Here is a 17,184-nt window from a genome sequence, read left to right as displayed (position 1 = left end):
GGGGGAACCCAAGAGATGGGTGAGTCCCAGCTAGGAGACCTTGTATTTGGAGAGACAAGGTACAAATGCGGGTAATGCCATGTGGTCCCTCAAAGCAATCCATTCATTCATTCATTCACTCACTCATCCAGCAAGTATTCGTCAAGTGCCACCCACATCCTAGGCACCAGGGAAAAGCAGGTGTAAGACATGAATGGTCTCTAACTTCATCGAGCTTCCGTTCTAGGGTGTGTGTGGGAGGAGACAGGCGGAACCACAGTATCACATGAGCGCACAGTCGTAAGTTACGATGCACTCACCAAAGGGGCCAGATGTGTGACAGTGTCTGAACACAGGGCCTAACCCCAGCAAGGGGCTGGGGGACCTCCCTGAGTGAGGAGTCCCGACTTGACCTAGTAACTGGGAGGACAGGAGCATCCCAGGCGGAGGGGACAGCTTGTGTGCAAAGGCTCCCTGAGGAGGGACGACTGTGGCAGGTTTGAGGAGCAAAAGGGGGGCCAGTATGGCTGGAGCAGAGACAGGCAGGAGGGTCGGATGCAGGCGGGCTGCAGGGGGGGCAGGGCCAGACGGTGCGGGCCTCAGGGCCACGGTCAGGAGGCTCTGGGAGTCTGGGGGCAAATGGCACAATCTGGGCAGGGGCCAGAGGGGGTCTTTGTAAAACTCAGGTCACGCCGTGTCACTCCCCTGCCACCCCGTGGACAAATTCACATCTCCAGCATCACCCTCACGACCTTGACCCCTCTCTGCCTCCTCCCTCCCGCTTCTCTCTCCCGCGCCAGCCGTCTCTAACCTCCCAGTCTGTCGCACCTTGGGATCTTTGCACCTGCTGTTCCTTCAACCTGGAACGCCCTTCCCTGCCTTTCACCATGTGCTGAACTCATGCCCACCCTAGTGCAGCCGTCACCCTTTCCCCAGGCTTGGTCCCTCTGACACTCTCGCTGGTTGCAGGTCAACTGCAATGATGACCTGGGCGTGCTGCTGGGACGCTGGGACAACAACTACAGGGATGGCATCAACCCCATGTTCTGGATCGGCAGCGTGGACATCCTGCGTCGCTGGAAGAATGGCGGCTGCCAGCGCGTCAAGTATGGCCAGTGCTGGGTCTTTGCTGCTGTGGCCTGCACTGGTGAGCGGCACACGGGATGTGAGAGGGCCTGGAACCGCCCTTGGCTTCTGTGAGCCCGGGTCCCTGCAGCCTTCTCCCAGGCCTGATGTGTAACGGAGCCAGGGAGATTTGGTCAAATAAGGGGGCGTCTGACCCCCGTGGTCACGGGGTTTCTGCAGGGAGCTGAATGGTGGATCGGCCCAGGGACATGAGACGGACTGCCCGGGTTGAATTCCAGCTCTGCCTCTGACCCCTGGAGGACTTGGGCAAGAGAACTGGTGTCTCCAAGCCTAAGTTTCCTCATGTGTAAAATGGAGACAGCAGTAACTGACCCAAGTCCCAGGGAGCGCTTAGGACCTGGGGAGATGTCACTTAGCACAGTCTCTGGTTCAAGTTAGGTGGGGTTTGTGGGTTTCCGGGGAAGCTGGGATTCCTCAGCTGGATCTTGGGGCATTTTCTCTGTGTCCATAAGTCGGCTGACAGTGATTGGATGGACGTTTGCAGTGACGGGCACAGTGACACACTTTTCTGTTTGGCCAGCCTGCCCATACCCATTCCTCTCTGAATCATTACAAGCCGCTATTATTAGCTCCCCTTAGAGGAGGAAATGGAGGCTCAGAGAAGAGAAGTGGCTTGGCCAAGGTCGCACAGCTGGTGAGTGGCACAGCCAGGCTTGGAATGAGGTGGGCCCGCCTCTGGCACAGCCTCCTGGCCTTAGACTGTGATGATGAGGCCTCCCGGGACACCGCCCCTGGGACAGGAGTGGAGCCTTGCTCCCTGGGCAGCGGGGACAGGCCTCCCCAAGCCTCAGGTCTGTACTCTGAAGCCTGTCACATGGTGGGGCAAGGCCTGGGGTTGGGACATCAGCCCTTGCCATGGGCAGCAGAGCGTCCAGACTCTACCCAAGTTGAGGGGCACAGGAACCAGGCAAGAGGTGAAGGGTCACAGCTGCTCCTTCCTTCCTCCTCCCAGTGCCCTCATGTCTCCCGGCCAGAATCCAGGGCCATCGGGGAAGCTCTTGCCCTGGTTGATGGTGGGCACAGGGCAAAGGTCACATCCCTGCCCCTCCCCTGTCTCAAAGACTCAACCTCAATCAAAACTAAAAGTAAAACAAAGGTCCTACTGATTATATTTAGTAGGACTTTCTGTTTCACTTCTTTTTTTAGATGTTACTCTCTTTACCTTACCCTGAGACTATGTTACTTTTACATTTTACATAAAAAGTAACATAAAAAACTGAAGGAGGAAAAACACCCATAATTCCCTCTGTCAGGAGCACCTAGCATCACCATTCGGGCAGGATTCGTGCCCGGGGTCTTCGTCCCTCCTCTGCGGTCTATAGATGCCACTTGACATCCTGCCTCTTTGTCACCTATCATTCCAACACCAGTCCCTTTCCCAGTTACTCCGGGCCCTCTGTAAACTGTGCTGAGGCACAAATGCAGGCCCTCCTGGTCCACGATGGAGTCCCAGTGCACCTGAACCCTGGGCTAGAGAGGAGGAAACAAGGCCCAGAGAGGCGAAGGGACTGGCCTCAGGCCACACAGCCTGAAGCAGCTGAGGCTGGAACGGAAGGGCTCCTGACCTTTGTTCCCTCTTCTGCTTGCCCCGCTGTTCACTCCTCACTCTGAATCTCTGTCATTACTTCTTTCCTTCCCTTCCTCCTTTTCTTTCTACCTCACCCACTCCTTCATCCCATTTGACAAATTAGTCTGTGCCAGGCCTGTGCTGGGCTCCGGGGATATAAAATAAGACAGCTCGCTCACTGCCCTCAGAGGATAAATTAAAGAATCCTTCACACACCTGTATATTGAGAATGATAATGAATCCCCAGTTTTGCTATGAATGCAAATGATGGGGTAATCTAAACCTGGCCGGGTGGCCTTCCTGGCCCAGGGAACAGCATATGCCAATGTCCTGGGGCTGTTGGCAGCATGGAGTGCTGGAGGAGCAGTGAGGCCAGTGTGGCTGGAGCAAAGTGTGCAGGAGGTGGTCAGGGGCCAGACCCTGCAGGGCAAGGGCCATGGTGGAGGTCTGGCCTTTGACCTCGAGGGCTGTGGGGAGCCATTGAGGGTTTAGCAGAGGACTGTTAATGTCCGATTTGCATTTAGAGTCTGTTGTTAGCTGTGATGTGAAAGGGAAAGAGTGGACATGGGGCAACCAGCGAGGTGGGTGCCATTGTCCGGGCAAGGGGATGGCACACCCTTACCAGCGTGCAGTGCTCCCACGTGGAGGCCCAAGCAGAGCAGATGTCTCTAGGGCCTCAGCTCATCCCCTAAGCTCTCTCCACCGTGTCCCCCGACCCAGTGCTGCGGTGCCTCGGCGTCCCCACCCGCGTCGTGACCAACTATAACTCGGCCCACGACCAGAACAGCAACCTGCTCATCGAGTACTTCCGCAACGAGTTTGGGGAGATCCAGAATGACAAGAGCGAGATGATCTGGTGAGGGGGCACTCAGTGGGAAGGATCCCCTGGAGAGGAAACTTGGGGCCATGTCTCAGAGGAGGTCACATTTGAACCGGGTTAAACGTTGAACAGTGTCTGGACAAAAGGAAGCGGGCCTTGGAGAGGCTCCGGGAGGGGGACGGCAGGAGCAAAGGCCAAGAGGAAGGAAAGTCAATGCAGGGAGCATGAAAGGGCGTCAGGGAGAACACACCGTCCGGGGTCTGCACTGCCGGGCTAGGGGTCTGGTCTTGATTCCAAAGGCTTCAGACTGGAGAGGGGTGTGCTGGTGACCGTGGGGACAGATCGGAAGCAGGGGGCGGGGCTGTGGTCCAGGTGGGTGGTGGTGGGGTCTGAATCCAGGCAGAGCCTGTGAGCTGAAAAAGAAGGAAGAGTCGAGAAATTAGGAGGTCCGGTCCGCTGGGCTTGCAGAGCCACTGAGAGGGGGAAAGGAGGAGGGGAGAGGGGTTGAGGACTCCCAGTGTAGGAGGGAGCACCCGACTGGGGCCCCCAGAGGAAGAGCAAAGTGTGTGGGCGGATGTTCCGGGGTCAGCTTAGGATAAGGCGAGTGTGGACAGCCCGCAGGAGGTGACCGTGAACGTCTGCGTGAGAGTCCTGGTCCACGTTCTGCTTTGTTTCCCCAACAGGAACTTCCACTGCTGGGTGGAGTCGTGGATGACCAGGCCTGACCTGCAGCCGGGATACGAGGGGTGGCAGGCCCTGGACCCCACGCCCCAGGAGAAGAGCGAAGGTGGGTAGGCAGGTGTGGCCCCATTACCGAGATGAAGAAACAGAGGCTGGAGGGGACCCACTCAGCAGAGGGGCTCCTCAGCTGGAAAGTGGCAGAGCTGGGATGCTAACCCAGCTCTGGCTGACTCCAAAGAACACTGAGTGTTGGGGGACCTCACTGATATTTTATAAAACACCTCTTTTATAATTTGAAAATGAATTCATGCACATTGTGGAAAACAGAAAATATGGAGAAGCACAAAGAAAAAAAGTCAAATAGCATCTTTGTCCTCTTCCCCCCAAGAAATTTCATTAACATTCACACACAGCTTCCGATAATTTCAAATGAATCCTTCGTCAGAATAATAGTTTAAATACACACAATATAACACCTAGGGTTCAATTACATTGCAATATAGTTATCAAAATTTTTTAAAATAAATTTGTGATATAGTAATATATGCTTTGTATAACAAGATTTATTAGTAGAATCAATAAGTTCCATAATTTTGTGGTAGAGATGAACACAATCTATATTTCCAGTTATCTGTAACAACTATAGAGATATAAAAATATCTGTGGTTCTTATGAGTGACAAGTCATAAGTGCACTTAAGACTGTGGTTTTTGGTCTTCTTTCACAGTCGAAGGAAGTGAAAATAATGATGTAATTTTTTCCCATCCAAGTTTATGAACTCCTGAATTCTATTTGCTGTGCCTTGGGGGTTCCATGGACCCCAGGTTAAGAACTCTTCCTGCACATGGCCTTTCATCCTGGCCCTGTCACTTCTCCATATAGCATTAGCATTTCTCTATCAGATAGTTTTCTGTGATTATAATTTAATGTTACCACATTCCATCAAATGGACGCACTGTAATATAGCTACCAAGCCTCTAGTCCTCAACGTTTAAATCTGTGACCAGTTTGAGGCAGTGGTAAACCACACCCAGATAAACATCTAGCTCTCTCGTTCATTTCGTTAGCACACACTCCCTGAGTCAGTGTCCGACACTGACTGCTACTCTCAGTCTGGGCAGGAAACCAGACAGACACACACCCCTGTAAAGTATTGCCTACTGTTGGCTTCCTCATTTCCTTAAGTGCCTTGGGATACATTTCTGTTTACCAAACACATAGCCATAAGTGTTTGCCAATCCTCATTAGGTAGGTACAAATATCCCCACGTGAAGCCAGGACTCAGAGAAGTTAAGTGACTTCTCCAAGGTCACACAGCTAATAAGAGACTGAGCTGAGATTTGAACCCCAGAAGCTGGGTTCCAGGGTCCCCTGGAATTTTTTTTTGTCATTTTTTGTCTTGTTGCATGCCTTGTAAGATCTCAGTTTCCCAAACCAGGGGTTGAACCCCAGGGCCCCGGCAGTGAAAGCACAGAGTCCTAACCACTAGACCACCAAGGAACTCCCTCCCCTGGAATTCTTAATTCTTACCTGATGCTGCCTTCTTAGAAATGGAATCCCTGAGTCAAAGGCTATATGGTCTCCAGGTTTTCAGCTACGTGTGGTTGAATTGTGGAAGATTTTGGAGGTACCACCCTCCCCTCAGCCCAGGCTCGTCTTACCCTCCTCCTCCTCCCAACCAGGGACATACTGCTGTGGCCCGGTTCCCGTTCGTGCCATCAAGGTGGGCGACCTGAGCACCAAGTACGATGCCCCTTTCGTCTTTGCCGAGGTCAACGCCGACGTGGTGGACTGGATCCGGCAGGATGATGGGTCCATGCACAAGTCCATCAACCGCTCCCTGGTCGTGGGGCAGAAGATCAGCACAAAGAGTGTGGGCAGAGATGAGCGGGAGGACATTACCCACACCTACAAGTACCCGGAGGGTAGGGGCCCTCGGCTCATCACTGCCTTGTGGATAAACAGCTTGTTTACCAGCCCAGAGGGCGTGTGTGTGTGTGTGTGTGTGTGTGTGTGTGTGTGTGTTTTCTGGCAGCTTGCAAACAACAATGATCTGTAGGTTACTCTCCATTTCAAGAAATTCCTTAGAATCAGGTGCAAACTTGACAAACACACTGGGGGCAGGGGGACAGTGGTAAAGGATTATTCATTTAGGAAAAGAATTCTATATTCCACAAAAATATTTCATTTGGTTTTTAAGCCTCACTTTCTTTGTTAGTTTGACTCAATAAAACTGAAAGGGATGGCTGTTATACAAGAGAGGCTTTCATCTTAACAGAAAAATCATGATGTCAATGTTGTTTAACAGAGCTTATTAGTGGTGGGAGCTCCAAGAATAGATGGTCAATTCCATGCTTTTTTTTTTTTTTTTTTTTTAAATATTTATTTATTTATTTATTTGGCTGCACTGGGTCTTAGCTGCGGCATGCGTGATTTTTAGTTGTGGCATGCGGGATCTTTAGTTGCAGCATGAGGGATCTAGTTCCCTGACCAGGGATCGAAGCCGGGCCCCTTGCATTGGGAGCACGGGTCTTAACCACTGGACCACCAGGGAGGTCCCTCCATGCTTTTTTATTGCAACCTATTTGTGCTGAAGAGGCTTGGAAGTCCAGAGGGGCCACGGAAGAGAAGTTCCTGGAACTCTGTAGTGTTAATTGTTTTAGCATTTCACACACAGGTGGGGAAGTGGGCATGAAGGTAGATTGGAAAGGTTTAAAGAGAAATGGACCAAAAGAAACTTAAAGATAATAAGATGGGCTCAATCAGACACAAAGATGAAGCTTCTTTCTGCTACTAATATTAAATCAGTAGTGGGAAAAAGATGTGGTTTACTTTAAAAATTGAATTTGAGCACATCCAATGGCCAATTCAATAGACAGATATTTTCTAAGCATCTACGGTCTGTGCCAAGCACAGTAGGGTTCACAGAAGTGACTAAGAAACCACAGCCTTTATCTGACCCCTGTTGACTCTCCAGGGCTGACTGGGGATTGGGTATTAAGTGGCTGTGCTCTAGTGGGAAGGGCTAAAGCAGAAGGAAAAGATGCTTTCCCTGGCCTCTGAAAGGTCTAGAGCTGATGATTTGATAGAAGAAATAAATATGTACCCAACAACACCGGGGACAAAAATAAAAGGCACATGGGGAGAAGTAAATGGAATATAAAGCAGGGGGCAGTCATTCCTGCTGGAAAGCTCAACAGGCAGAGAAGGGAGGGAAAGGATTTCAGGTAGAAGTGGTCCCTGTGCAAATGCTTAGAGGTGAGAAAGTTCTCATTGTATCAGTGCCTGCTAGGCACCAAACACTGTTGTAGGCATTGGGTATGACTTAAGATTAAGTAAAACACAGTCTTAGTCCTCAAGAGGCTTGAGAGTGTAAGCATATGAACAGAAAAAAAACCTGGTGGGCCAAAACACCATGACAGGCAATAGGCAGCTATGAAACTCCAAAAGACATTGTGACTCTTTCATCCTGGGAAAGGAGGAGTCAGAGAAGGCATCCTGGAAGAGGGGTCATTTGGGGATGGGTCTTGAGGGATGTATAGGAGTTCACTTGTGGAAAGTAAATAAAATACTCTTTCCTCCTCCTGGCACAGTAATGTAAAGAAGGGGCTCCCTCAGGGGTGCTTTGAGTCACCAGGACTCTGAGAAGCCAGCTTGCCCTGCTCCCAGCCTCCTTCTCATTGATCCCCCTTCCAGCTGTGATGAAGCTCTCTTCCGTGTCCCCACAGGGTCCGCAGAGGAGAGGGAAGCCTTCACAAGGGCCAACCACCAGAACAAACTGGCTGATAAAGAGGAGACAGGGGTGGCCATGCGGATCCGTGTGGGCCAGGGCATGAACAGGGGCAGCGACTTCGACGTCTTTGCCTACATCACCAACAACACTGCCAAGGACCACACTGGCTGCCTCCTGCTCTGTGCCCGCACCGTCAGCTACAACGGGATCCTGGGACCCGAGTGTGGCACCAAGAACCTGCTCAACTTTTCCCTGGAGCCCTTCTCTGGTAAGGCCCTGTGTTCCTGGAGCAGCTGTTGACCACCCTGACGACATGCTAGGTCGTGCCCTGAGAGCTGAACGTGTGCCATCTACCTCACAGACACTCCCATTGCCCTCACTGTGGGTCAGGCCCTGTCCTCGGCACTTTATAAATAGCAACCCAGTTCCTTCTTATAACAAAAGTAGGAGGTGGATTCTTTTATGGCCCCATTTTCCAGATGAGAAGACTGAGCACAGAGAGGTTAAGTAACTTTCCCAAGGCCACACAGGAAGTGACAGGACAGAGACTTGAACCTGTACTCGTAGCAACTATTCTATTTCATTCCATCTCATCTTCGCAGGACCCCTGACTGCTTTCCCAGACTCTGCTGCCCCTTCCAGCAAATTCCTTTCCTCCGTCTCCAGCAACTCACACTACAGGTGCCTCTCCCCAGAGCCCCTTTGAGAACCTCTCCTATTTCTCTGGAGGTTCTCAGGCTCAGAGAGAAGAGATTCAAGACCAGCACTACCCAGAGAACTTTCTGTGATATAAGGATGTCCTGTATCTGCGTTGTCCAGTGCGGTGGCCACTAGCTCCATGTGGCTATTGTGGGCTTGCAGTGTGGCTGGTGTAATTATGGGACTAAAGTTTTAATTTCACTTAAATAGCCGCATGTGGCCGGAAGCTGCCATACTGGACAGTGTGGCTCTAACAGTGATAGGAAAGGAAAAGCTCTGATCTTTTCCTCTTCCATGGCTCCAGTGCCTGGCCTGGCCCCCCTGGGAGCAGATCCCCTTCCCCGTTTGGGGCTGAAATGATGTCAGTAGCTCACCCAGCCCTCAACCCTGGGCAGAGCCTCTGTCGCTCTGGCTTCTTGATCGGACGCCTGCACAGTCATCGTCCCCTTGATCCCTTTCACTGCTGGCTTTGTCACCACTACTGGTTATCTCCCTAAAATTAAGCTGGAGACCCTGAGAGGGGCTGCGGCTGCCGAGGTCACTTAGGGAGGCAGCACGGAGCCCAGTCTCCTATCCCCCGCAGCAGCCCATTCTCCGTTCCTGCACTTGAAGCCTGTGGGCATGTGGAGGGCAGGGGGGTCTTCGAGTTGGGAGAGGACCTGGGGTCAGCATGATCTGAGTAGAACATCAGTCAACCCTGGGGCCTCTATCTCAGGCCCATCTCAGGCACCCTGGAGCCACACACCAGGACAGAGCAGACCCTCTGTCAGGGTCCCTGAGCAGCGGCAGACTCTAAGGGCAGAGCCATGTGGCACCAGGGCTGGGGCCCCAACACTTAGGCGTGTTCGGAGGCCAGACTTGGCTTTGAATCTGGCCTCTCCCACCTTCTATTATTATTATTATTATTATTAATTTTGGCCACGCCATGTGGCGTGTGGGATCTTAGTTCCCCGACCAGGGATCCAACCTGTGCCCCATGCATTGGGAGCTCGGAGTCTTAACCATTGGACCACCAGGGAAGAACCTCTCCCACCTTCTAGATGTATAACCTTGGGCCTTGAATCACACTCATCCATCAAATGGGGCATTAGCATGCCCCTCATGGGCTGCGAAGGAGATGTGTGCTCAGGAAAGATCTGGAAAGTGTATAATGGTGCCTGGACACGGGGGCGCTCTTCACTCTTCGCTGAGCAAGTGCCGACAGGTGTGGGGAGGCCGAAAAGCGTCTTTCCTGAACCCTGCTGTGCCAGGCAATGGTCTCAGGGCCGGGCTCAGTGCTTCCTGAGTCACTGCCAACCTTGCTGGTGTGCAGAGGACCCAGCTCTCATCTCCACATCCAGGCCCCGAGGCAGGGGCAGGGCTCCATCCCTATAGGTGTGTGGGGTGGTCGGGATACCGAGGTCCTAGTTCCTGCAGTTCTGCCCACAGGCTATGGGCTCCTGGGTATTTCTCTTCTCCATTCCAGGCCCCGGGTTCCCCATTTGTGCAAAGGCTGGTTCATCTTTGAAGAGCCCTTCCAGCCCCTTTGTGTGAATGCACACGTGTCAGTTCTTCCTCAGGCTCAGAACCGCTTCAAAGGGAGGAATTGCCTTTCCTGGAATGTGTATCGTAAGGTGAACTCCAACCTGAGCCAGGGATGCCAGAATAACTTCCACCCAGGCTGCTGTTGAGTCACCCTTTGCCTCCCAGATACCCTCAGGCCTTTCGCAGCATTCTTCTGCTTCAGCCACAGCCGCCAGGGTTTCTTCCTGAGGTTGTGTTCACAGCGGAGGGGTCCCTCCTGCTACGGAGACCTCTGCGGGGCACAGCCTGTCGGGAGAGGGCAGAGGAGGGCAGTGGTCCTGCGTGTTGCCCTCAGGTGGGGCTAGGCCAGGATGCCCTATTGAGGCCTCCAAGGCCAAAGTCAACCTGAGAGTGATTCTCCCACCCTGTGAGACCCTGAACTTTGTCTGACTTGCTGGTTATTCTTTGATGATAAGATCTGGGGGATTTCCATGTGCTAGCGGACAGGAAGCCAGGCCTAGGACAGCTGAACTGGATCCAGCTGACCCCCACCCCGCCTCCTTGCTCTCTCCCTTCCTGCCACCCACCCCCTTCTCTCTCTCTGGATACCCTCACCCCTCCAGGTGGGTCATGAGGAATGCAGGCAGCGTGATCTCTGTGATGATCAAAGGAATCATCTAAGGAATGAATAGACACTAACCGCAAATGTTTCCCTCTTTCAGCCAGCATCTGGCCCGAAGCCAAGGCCAGGGCCCCTGGCCTGTAGATGGCAGTTCTCGAAGGTCCAGCCCCACCCTGGCCTAAGCCTCCTGGAAAAGTTAACAGCTGGGGCCACCTCCAGGCCCCTGGAGGACAATGGTTGCCGTCTTTCCTGTGGAGCTGGTCAGAGTTTCCACTGTGCTCCACCAGGTCCTGACCCAGGAATTTTCACTCCTTTTTGTCCTTTTTGGCAGAAGCTTTGGTTTTCCCCCCCCACACACATCATCTGAGCAGAGGTTGGGGCAGATCCACCCCAGGAATGAGTGACTAGAGGGCTGGGCACACATTTTCCAGAGAGTGGGACGGGGAACACCAGTGTGCCCAGCCAGGACCTGGACCTTGACTCATGCAGAGAGAAGGTGACCGTCTGCTCAGGCCTTCACGGCCCTAGAGGTGCTCACTGGCCCGGGCACCCCAGACCCTTGCTAACCTCCCTCTTTAACAGTAAGCTCAGGTCTCAAACTCAGAGCCCTCAGCAGGTGAGAATATTAGCCCGAATTGAATAAACATCACTTTGTTTGCTGGTGTTTGTTTTTACCAGCTTCCTGCTACTTATGGTAAATGAGACAGGTTTTCTGCAAATAATGATGAAAAATTTCCCTAAGCAAAAAAGGTTAAAAAGTGTAAAGCGAGGGGACTGAAAGAAAAATTATTTCATGAGGAGTTAGTTACTCAGACATGTGAAAAATCACATGAATGGCTGGAGTTTGGGAAACGCTGGTCTAGTGCAGGGACGGAGGGACAGATGGCAGAAAAAGAAGAAACAGCATCTCCCGTCGTGGCACTGGGACAGTGAGGAGAGGTTGGCTGGGCTCCACGGAGCCCCAAGACCATCCCTCCAACACTGTTGTTTGATGGGGGGAAGCCCGAGGAGCAGAAGGGATTTTTCCCAAGGTTCCCTGCGACCGGGTGAACAAGCAGGGCCTGTGGAGAATCAGTCCTGTGCCCTTTTCACTGCTCCTTTCTGCCTCCTGTAAGCTGACCCCTGGTGCCGTAAGGCTTCAGTGTTCTTGTCAGAGAAATGGGGCTGCAATCCACACTTTGCTTCTCTGCAGCGGGAGGGGTTGGCCCTGCCGGCTTTTTTCTCACCCCTATCACTTGTGTGGCTTTTGCTCTGAAATGACCTCTGGTCTTAGCTCTGCCCAGCGGGTGCCAGATGTCCCAGGGAACAGAGGGAACAGAGGAGAAACAGAGAGGGGAGGTCATCTTCCCAGGCTCACACAGTCAGACAGTGGCCAAGCAGGGCCAGCTCTCCTGATCTGAACACTTACTGGCAGAGGTGTTTCTTCATCTGTAAATGGGTACAATTCTCCTGACCTCATGGGGGGAAATGGAGGTCCTGAGAGGTGGAGTGACTTGCCCAGCATCCCCAGTTAGCGAAGGGCAGAGGCAGGATTAAAGCCCAAGCCTCCCCTCCCCACTTCCTCCCTGGGAGCCTTGGAGCCAGGGCAGGTGAGGGAAAGTGCTGGGACATGCCCATCCATTCACCAGCTGTGTGACCTCGAGTTCATTCCTTGCCCTCTCTGTGCCTTGTGGAGATGCCATAGGAGAGGTGGGGGCCACGATTCAGATGTCATGCGTGCTCTCCCCTCTCCCCTCCTGCAGAGAAGAGCATTCCCCTTCGAATCCTCTACGAAAAGTATTGTGACTGCCTGACCGAGTCGAACCTCATCAAGGTGCGGGGCCTCTTCGTCGAGCCAGCGGCCAACAGCTACCTGCTGGCTGAGAGGGACATCTATCTGGAGAATCCAGAAATCAAGATCCGGGTAAGGGCTGGCTGGGTCCCTGGACAGGTCCCCACACGTGCATGCACCTCCCTCCCTGCAACCTCAAGATCTCTGATGCCCCAGGTTCCTCAGATCCTAGGTTCATCAAAGAAAAGCATCATGAAGCAGAATTTGGGACTCACAGCCTCTAGGAATGAATCCTAAAATCCCAGAGTAGTAGGATCATGGCACTTAGGGAGGAATCTCAGACTCATGGACCCTTAAAAGCTAAACTACTAATGCTAGATTCCCAGGTCCTGGGGCCCTGGTGGGGCAGGAAGGGATGTGTTGTTAAGGGCACAGACTCTGGAGTCTATTTATTCATCTATAAAATGGGTGTTGTAAGGATTAAATGTGCATCTACAAGAAGCACATAGAACCATATCCAGCACATTATGAGGGCTCAATAAAAACTGACTATTCTTATCACCACCTTCATGGTCATCATAGTGATTCACTTGGAGGAGTCACAGCCCCAGATCCCCAAACGCTGCAGTTACAAATAAATGGTAAAGAGCACAGCAGGAGGGAGTGAGCGCTGTGTGCCAGACAGTCTGCTAGGAGCTTGCACATATTAGCTCAGTTAATCCTCAGGAGAGCCCTGCAGTCAGGCATTTCTCTCCTGTGAAGAAACCAAGGCTCAGAGAGGGTAGTAACTTTGCCAAGGTCACACAGTGAGAAAGGGGCAGAGATCAGCCTGGCTCCAAAGACTCTGATCTTTCCACCCTAGACCCTAGAATGAGGGAGGCATTTTACACATCCTGTGGGTTGCGTGGAGCCTCACTTCAGCTCCATGAAGGAGGCCTGGGCAGGTGTCATCATCTGTGTTTTCCAGATGAGGCGAGGAATGTTAGCGGCGGAGCTAGGCAGGCATTGGGCCAAACTGCAGCAAAGGTGGAGATGGCCCCGTTGGGACCCTGCATGCCCTTGAGGGGCTGTGGACTGCTCTCCCTCCGTGCTGCCCCTTACATCTGCCCCATGCCTCTTCTAGATCCTGGGAGAGCCCAGGCGGAATCGCAAGCTGGTGGTTGAGGTGTCCCTGCGGAACCCGCTCACCGCGCCGCTGTCAGGCTGCACCTTCACCGTGGAGGGGGCGGGCCTGACCAAGGAGCAGAAGACCGTGGAAATGTAAGTGCTGGTGTCTCCAGCTTGGGGGCTTGGGAGCAGAGGGCAGATGCTGCGGGGGGGAGGGCACCCTCCGGCACTGAACCCAGGCCCGTAACCCCCTCTTCTCCCTTCCCACACCCCCACCCACACACCTGCCTAATATTCCCCCGTGTCTACGCCCAAATACCCACACGTTAGCTGCGTTCTGTGCACATGTGTTCACAAACCTAAACAGGTACACATTCACTAAGCACCCACCTCGGGACACCCGAGTCCTCACATACACACAGGTGTACATGCGTGCCTGTGTGGTGTACCCTCATGGATACATATTTATATATACGTACACTTACGAGCATACACACTTCTTCTTTTTCACTTTTTCATTGTAATTTACATAGAGTAAAGCATACAAGTCACGTATGTACAGCTCAATGCATTTTCATGCATGTGGTCACGTGAGCATCCACACTCTTACCCCCAAGCACACCATCCACTTTCATGTACACACACACACACACACACACACAAACACACCAGCCCCTCTACACATAGGAAGGCAGATGGCCCAGGCCTTCGGAGAGTGGTGAGCGGGACCCATTTTATTCTGTTGGCACAAAGCTATACATCCATGGAGTTTCTGGGCTAAGATCTCAGTAGTCACGTGTCATCCTGGCCTGTCCCCATCGTGGGGACAAGGCCAGGGCCCTGATCTCACCCTCTTTCTCTCTCTCTCCCAGCCCGGACCCCGTGGAGGCGGGGGAGGAAGTCAAGGTGAGGGTGGACCTGCTGCCTCTGCAGGCGGGCCGCCACAAGCTGGTGGTGAACTTCGAGAGCGACAGGCTGAAGGCCGTGAAGGGCTTCAGGAACGTCATTGTTAACACCTCCTAAGGGCCCCCGTGCCACCCCCACCTGAGCCAGCCAACGGCCCCCAACTTGACCCCAATCTTTATCCCAAGCTAATGAGCAAAATTTGCCCCTTCTTGGGCCCCAGACCCCAGGGCAGGGTGGGCTGCCTATGGGGGCTCTTTGGAATCGAATGTACTTCTGGCCCATCTGGTCCCCCTGAGCCTGGCTCCCCACCTCCCTCACCTGCGAGGAATGTTTTGTGCCTCCACAGTGGGAGCCCTGATCTTGGCTGACTGGGCCTGGGGGGTGGGCCGGGGAGGAGGGACTCCAGTCTCCCTTCCCAGCCCAGATACCATTTGGAAAGCCACTGACCACCCGCCATATTGTTTCATCAACTCCAGGGCCCCTTCCCTGGGAGCAGGCGAAAAACAGTATGCCCAGTGACCAGATCAAGGAGCTCAGCTCCCTAGGGTGTCCTGAACCCCTTCCCCAGATTGTGCCCAGGCCCCAGGGGCCGTTGGCAGAGCCTGAGCAGGTGCAGATCGGGAGGGTCCCAGGAATAGTCCAGACCCAAGCTCTCCCCACATCCCAGCAGCCCTGGCCCAATAGTACCCCCGCACCCCGCAATTGTGAGGCACCTACTAAGTGCTTCCTGGGCTCACACGGCCACCAACCCATTTAATTGCCATGGGAAACTGCAGAGTGGGAGCTGCTTTCTCGTTGAGGAGACTGCAGCTTGGAGAAGGGAGGTGGCCCGCCCTGCACCGCTGGATATTTGCAAGGCTGCTTAATATAAAGGTGCAGGAATGGAGCCAGGCCTTCTGACTCTTGAGTCCAGGGCCCCGTTCACCACACCAGCCCTGACCTGACTGTCAGAGGGGCCATTTGGGGCCTGATCAAAAAGGATCCAGTTAGGATGAGGAGGTGGGGAGGAAATTGGAGGGGTTAGAGCCCTGGGTTTGAGCCCCAAGTCTGGCCCGCCACTGCCTTCCCCTCTCTGGGCCTCAGTCTGCTCATCGGTCACAGAGTGGTTGAACCAGCTCATCTCCAAGGCCCCTTCAGCTGTGCACTTCTGGTGCCTTATATGACTCAGCCTTGCCAATGACATTGAGTCTTACTCCCTGGCTTCACAGAGCCTTAGGTCACAGGCCAGGATGTTTCGGAGAATGAGACCATGACCATGACCACCTTCCTGACCCCAGCACTGTCCGAGTCCCCCACCTGTGCCCAGGCATCTTCCTTCAGAGCCCAGTTCTAGGGGAAAAGAGCCCCAGAGCCCCTGTCCTACCCATGACCTCACCCACCACAATGTGTAGACTTCACAGGAGGCTTAGTTGCCTGTGCTGGTCACTCACCAACAAGGCTGGCATCTCAGCCACCCGCTCTTTGAAGAGCCAGGGCCCTGGAACACAGCCCTTGCCCCTGACTAAGCTCGGGGACCCCACAAGTTGCCATCTCTGACTTTACCCCTCGCTCTCTCCATGTGACTGGGCCTCCCTCAGCCTGGAAAAGGGAAACGGGGGGAATTCTGTATCTGGAGTGGGGTCAAAGCCTCCAGAGTCCTCCAAATCGCAGAGAGGGATTTGGGGAAAGTCACGCTGATGCACTTAGAACTTTCTGCTTTGCACAGGAAGAAGCACTTGAGCCAAAATATATATGTTCTATTCTATATACATATTGCTCGATTTCTCTATGGTTTTATAAATACTTTTGGGTTCCAAGCAAGCCATAGATGTGCTTTTGAGCCACACAGAGCAAGTACTGAAATAAAAGAGCTTATTTTTCACATTCAAACCAGGTCTGTTCTGTTCGCTGCCTGCTTTTGAGGAGGGTGGGTGGGTGAGCTCACTTAACATCTGGACCAGCCACTTCCTGCCTAAGAGCCTTTCCCTAGCCTCAGCACCTCCCTCAGATCGAAACTTTACTGGCATTCAATGCTCTACAACTGTCCAGCTCCACCTCCAGCCCCTTCTCCAAACAAACCATGTTCAGACCAGAATGAACTGCCTGTATCTCTTCTAACATCCTGTGTACTTGTCAACCTCTTAGCTTGGAATGCCCCTCTTTTTCCTTACCCAGCTTGTGAACTCCTATTCATCTTATAATGCTTAACACTAAAGTCACCTCTTCTGTGAAGCCTACCCAGATTTCTTCTCAGAACCCTGGAACATGGACAACTCAAACATTTATCACAGTGACTTTTAGTTCCATGTTGATATGCCTGTCCCGCTCCCCATCCTGTCTGAAGTCCCCAAGGGCAGAGACCAAGCATCTCTTAAACAGACACTAATAAATGCTGGATCAATGTGTTTCAACTCAGCTCCCATAAGACCAGTGCTGTCCAGTAGAAATATAACGTGAGCCACAAATGCAAGCCATATATGTAATTTAAATTTTCTAGTGGAAATTTTTCTAGAGAAAAAGAAACAGGTAAAATACATTTTAATAATGCATTTAATTTAATTTAATATGTCTGAAATATTGTATTGCAACACATAATCAACATAAAAATTATGAGATATTTTACATTCTTAATTTTCATACAAAGTCTTTTAATGTGGTGTGTATTTTACAC

General features: G+C 52.6%; 1 protein-coding gene across 1 annotated transcript in view; it reads left to right on the top strand.

Moving 5' to 3' along the window:
- TGM2 (transglutaminase 2) overlaps nt 1–14,651 on the top strand; it is a gene marked incomplete at both ends in the record, with an annotated part of 30,401 nt that extends 15,750 nt beyond the window's left edge. The window contains 8 exons of the mRNA XM_079719096.1: nt 949–1,126; nt 3,413–3,548; nt 4,196–4,299; nt 5,876–6,118; nt 7,922–8,194; nt 12,493–12,653; nt 13,645–13,781; nt 14,501–14,651. Of these exons, the coding sequence (XP_079575222.1) occupies nt 949–1,126; nt 3,413–3,548; nt 4,196–4,299; nt 5,876–6,118; nt 7,922–8,194; nt 12,493–12,653; nt 13,645–13,781; nt 14,501–14,651 (1,383 nt within the window). The remainder of the gene's footprint in view (nt 1–948; nt 1,127–3,412; nt 3,549–4,195; nt 4,300–5,875; nt 6,119–7,921; nt 8,195–12,492; nt 12,654–13,644; nt 13,782–14,500) is intronic.
- Between the last annotated feature and the right edge of the window lie 2,533 nt (nt 14,652–17,184).

Source organism: Hyperoodon ampullatus, assembly GCF_949752795.1.
Source record: "Hyperoodon ampullatus genome assembly, chromosome: 14".
NCBI lineage: Eukaryota > Metazoa > Chordata > Mammalia > Artiodactyla > Ziphiidae > Hyperoodon > Hyperoodon ampullatus.
The sequence above is the reverse complement of the archived record's forward strand: the minus strand, read 5'-3'. Positions and strand labels throughout refer to the sequence as shown.